Source organism: Neophocaena asiaeorientalis, unplaced genomic scaffold (assembly GCF_003031525.2).
Source record: "Neophocaena asiaeorientalis asiaeorientalis breed wild unplaced genomic scaffold, Neophocaena_asiaeorientalis_V1.1 scaffold85, whole genome shotgun sequence".
NCBI lineage: Eukaryota > Metazoa > Chordata > Mammalia > Artiodactyla > Phocoenidae > Neophocaena > Neophocaena asiaeorientalis.
This window is the reverse complement of record NW_020174301.1, coordinates 6,814,508-6,819,338: the sequence shown is the minus strand read 5'-3', so window position 1 is coordinate 6,819,338 and position 4,831 is coordinate 6,814,508. Positions and strand designations below refer to the sequence as shown.

Sequence of the window (4,831 nt, the reverse complement as noted above, 5' to 3'; positions counted from 1 at the left end):
CCCAGCACACCCCCTTTCCGCGCTCTTCCCTTCAGCCTCCTCCAGGCAGGCCTCTGGGCTGGGTCTGCAGCTGCGCAGCCGGCCACGTACCCGCGGCACGCTTCTGGGCAACATAATCCTGCCCCTAGAGTGTAGACGTCTTTCGGTCACACCTCCTTGGGCACAGGGACCTTCAGACAAGTTACTTAACTTCTCTGTGCCTTATTTTTCCATCTGTAAAATAGGGACTCAGGTAGGAACTAACCCTTAGGGCGGCCGTTAGCGTTTCACAGGAATGCAGTCCTGTCTTCAGCCGTGTTGTAGCAGGTGTTCTTCAAATGTCTGAACTGTTTAAAAAATTTCCATCACTGCTGAGTAAACCTTGCCTGAGGCCCTCCCCTCCACCCCTGAGGCCACTTGTCCTGGCCACAAGGGCATGACTTTTGAGAGAGGAACTGGCTTGGTAGGGTAGGACTTGGAAGCATCAACAGATGTCAGATGCAGGACCTGGTCCATTTGGGGGCACCACAGGCCATCCCAGAAGGGAGAAGGGGTCTGGCTCGGGAGACAGCATCCACGGAAACTGGCCCTGTTCGGTCCGCCCCCCGCCCCATCGTGGACTCCATGCCAGCCTTTGCAACTTCTGATCCTTTCCAGCCACAGTTTACTTCTTTGCTATGTCCTGTACATTGCATGTTTAACAGCATCCTTGGCGAATTGTGGTGCTTTCTCTCCGTCCTAATCCCCGGGCAAGGTTATTGACGCCCAAGGGCTCTAGCACATGCGCAGTGAGTTCTCCAGGCAAGGACTTCCCTTCATTAACAGAGAGCAAAATCATGGAGTCTTCCAAGACCTTCATGAGACACCTGCCAATCACACCAGGCTACAGTGATAAGTGGTGATGTGCCCTGCAGGGGGACCATGGTCCTGATCGCTGTCCCTGCCTTGCAGCACTGTCCATGTCCGACCGGCTTATTGGACCAGTACAGGCACTTTAGCTTTTAAGAAACTTGCTGAAAGTGTTTCATTGCTGAAGATGGCAGATAACTGGGTTCTGATAAGTGGGGAGATATAATCTAGGCAGATCTCCCAGGACATGGCCTGGTATGTAAGAAGCGCTTAATTAATGTCTGTTATATACATTTGGACCAGGATAGACACAATGAATAAGCTGAGGCTCTGTCCTCCTTCCCAAGTTGTGCTGTTCTCATGAACTAGGGCCGTCCTTATGGTCCCTTTTCTTCCTGTGTCCCCTAGAGGAATGGTGACCAACTTTTTTGGTTTGCCGGGAATGGTCCCAGTTTTAGCACTAAAAGTCCTACATCCCAGGAAACCCCTCAGTTGTTGGCAGACCAGGACAACTGGTCACTCTACCTAAAGGCTTTTCCTCCTCAGGCTTCCGAGAATTTACTAAGTCACATCCCTGTGGGTAACAAACCTGGTGGTCCCCATAGGCCCTCTGCTCTCACATATAGGTATTCTCGGTGGGGAGAGGCATGGAGAATATTCCAAGGTTGCCCATCCTCACCCTTGTCCTACTGGTTGGTTAAGAGAATAGGCTTTGGATTCTAATAAACTGAGATTCCAATCTCTCCCTGGCCATTATCTATGTGATTGTAAGTAAGTTACTTACCTCTCTATGGTAAGTAGAAAGTTCTATTAAATGGTTGTATTAGTTTCCTAGGGCTGCTGTGTAAAACAACAGATGTCTATTCTTTCACAGTTCTAGAGGCCCAGAGTCTGAAATCAAGATGTTGGCAGGGCCGTGCTCTCTCTGATGGCCCCTGGTGTCCTTGGTTTGTGGCAGCATCACTCCGGTCTCTGTCCCCATCTTCACATGGCTCTTCATGTGGCCTTCTGCTCAGTGTCTCTGTGTCTGTGTGTCTCAAATCTCCCTCTCCTTTTTCTTATGAGGACACCAGGCACTGGAGCCCACCCTAAATCCATGATGATCTCATTTCCAAATCCTTAGTTACGTCTGCAAAGACCCTATTTCCAGATAAGTTCACATTCACAGGTACCAGAGGTTAGGACTTGGATAGGTCTATCAATTCAACCCATTACATGGAGTAGGGATAGATTCCTCATAAGACTGTTGTGAGGATTAAAGGAGCCAGCACACATAGCCTATTTAAAATATCTTGGCCCTTAGCAAGACTCAGTAAGGGTAGCTTGTATTCCTATGTGTGTGTGTGCATATACGCAATCAGGTAAAATCTATGCAGATCAAAGTAGACCCTGATGGAGAAAAACCTCTGTGACAGGGCCCCTGGGTGTCTACGATCTCCCCCATGATGTTAGGGTATCTTTTAATTGTCCCAAAACTGGGGAGACTGGATAGTGGGTGGAAGACTTCAACACTGTCAAGAGCAGTTTAGTAATTGGATTCTTCCAGAGGAGGTTTCTTGCAGGCACACAGGGTGAGGGTTGCTGCCGTCAACTCTGGGGCCAGGTTTTCTGGCCCTGGGGACAAGGGCAAAAATGGTGGGCTTCAATAATGGGATTTACTTTTTTATTTATTGACAGTTTAAAGCCAAGTCTTAACCAGTTTTTCCCCCTTTGTTCTTTTAAAAACTGGTCTTATTATGGCAGCATCATAGTACTTAGGATTCAGCATCCAATTTAAATAAATAGTTGTGTTTTACCCATACTAATTGTAATGATTACATGTTATTTTGTGGGAAATGGCGAAAAATTGTGCTCGGGGTGGGTCTCACAGATAATGAATTTACCTTTTTGTGTAATAGGTCTCTGCTTTTAATAAGCCCGCAATTTCCCGGTGGTCCGACAGAAAAGATCCCCAATTGCATTTGGGAAGTGTTAAAGAAAATAAGCTCTCCCTCTAAAAAGATGAATAATTTCAATTACTCCTTTGACTAACATTTTGGTCCATTAAATGCTTTCCCCATTTGCCATTTGGGCTGACATCAGGGGCTTTGCTATCAAAGAATATTACTGTCATTGCCTTTGTTGAAACGGGCCTTCCCTCCCTGCTCCAAGGTCAGTTTTTCATGGCCTTGGGAGGGCCCGGCCACAGTGGAAACAACAGCGTGGCTTGTATTAATGGCCTTTGGGAAAATGCAGTGCTGTCGGCCAAGGAAGAAACAGCAAGGGGTGGGCTAAGATTCTGGGGGTTTGGGCAGGTTCTGAATCCCTCGCTGAAGGTCGTGATCGGCTCTTGCAGGCTTCGTGCCCTACCTTAGCTGCCAGGGCACCTCCAGTGAGGACGACATGTCCCACTGTCTGAAAATCTTCCAGGAGAACACACAGCGGAGTAAAGACCAGCTGGAGGACTTGCGCTGCACAGTGGCCAATGCCCCGAACTAAAGCCCGTCTGCTCAGAGGAGACGGTCCTGCGGACCCTGCACCAGTATTACCGGCGGTACCGCCCCTTGAGTCGCGGTACCGGCTCCCAGAAACCAGTCCCCCTTCACCCTGGGCCCAAGCACAGGGCCTGGCCGTCTTGCTGAGCTGCGACTGAGGGCACTGGGTCCAGCACAGTTCCAGGTCCCCAGGTGTCCGTGCAAAATGGAGAGGCTCAGTTTCTTAAAAGGAGAAAGAAACATTTCCGGGGCAGAGGGAGACAGGTGGGGAGGAGGGTGCTAGGTACTAAGCTCCCTGGGCAATCATCACAGAGGTTCAGAGAGCAGCTGTTGTCTCAGTAGGTACCGCTTTTAGTTGCTTTCTCTGTGCCGGCTACCGTTATTTCATTAACCACCCACGATGACCCTATGAAGTCGATGCTATTATTCCCACTTTAGAGCAGTGTCCCTTGTCTGAGGTCAGACCTCGGTTCGAACCCAGCTCCTTCAGGTGCTGGCTGGGCGGGAAGGGGTTTTACACTGAATAACAGTCACAATAACAGTGACAAAAACAACTGACAGTATGATTGTATAATGTTAATAATCACAACCGTGATTTGTCCTAGACTATTTTTAAGGCCTAAAGGCCTATAAGAAAAGTAATGGACTGATTGTCTTTATTATTATTACTGTAACCGGGGACTTTTCAAGAACCCACGCTGACTCACATGTTTGGCGTGCTTTTAAAAATTTCCAAGTCATTACAAGGAACATCTGCCTAAGAGTTGGGATTTAGCCCAGCTCCATGAGTATTTGCTATGTGACCTAGGGCAGGTTGCTTCCCCTCTCTGGGCTACAGTTCCTTCATCCAAGGCAGGGAAGGATGGACTGGACACTCCCTAGGGTGCCTTCCAGCTTTTAGGTTCTGGGACTCAGTGGCCTAATTCAATTCTTACAGCAACTGAAGGGCAGTTATCTTACATCTCACAAATGTGAAATTGCTAAAGGGCAGCCAGCCGGGCAGCTAGAGCCGAGTCTGCTGTGCTTTCTCCTGACCTGCGTGCTTCTCTTGATTCCCTTATTCAGATGGTCAAAGAGCGCTGTCTGAAGCTTTTTTTCTTTTGTATTTAGTCTGAGAAAAGAGTGGGATCTGTTTAAGAGCAAGAACTTGGGAATCAGAGAGACCTGGGTTTGAATCCTGGCCCTATCCCTTCCTTGCTATGTGACCTTGGCCAAGACTTTTTTTTCTTAACCTCTCTGAGGTCTCAGTGTCCTTCTCCACAAAGTGTAGGTAATAATGGCACCAACTCCTTATGGTTTGTAAGAGAATAAAATGAGAGCCTATGCAAAGCCCTACCAAGGTGCTGGCACGCAGCATCCACCAACCATTGGTAGCTGCCCTCATCACGTCTAGGGGCCTAATGCTTCCCCTGGGGCTGATTGTTGGGGTGCCAGCTAGCTTAGGAGCATCGCCCACTGTGTGGCTTCTCAAAGCCCTCAGGAAGCACGGCATCTTTTTACAGAATGCAAATACATAACGAAACCTCTTC

At 48.6% G+C, this 4,831-nt stretch overlaps 1 protein-coding gene across 1 annotated transcript in view; it reads left to right on the top strand.

The window, feature by feature from the left end:
• Positions 1-815: 815 nt before the first annotated feature.
• SPMIP5 (sperm microtubule inner protein 5) overlaps positions 816-4,831 on the top strand; it is a 4,275-nt gene continuing 259 nt past the window's right edge. Inside the window, 4 exon segments of the mRNA XM_024755914.1 lie at positions 816-867; positions 3,164-3,298; positions 3,301-3,381; positions 4,805-4,829. Coding sequence (XP_024611682.1) covers positions 816-867; positions 3,164-3,298; positions 3,301-3,381; positions 4,805-4,829 — 293 coding nt within the window.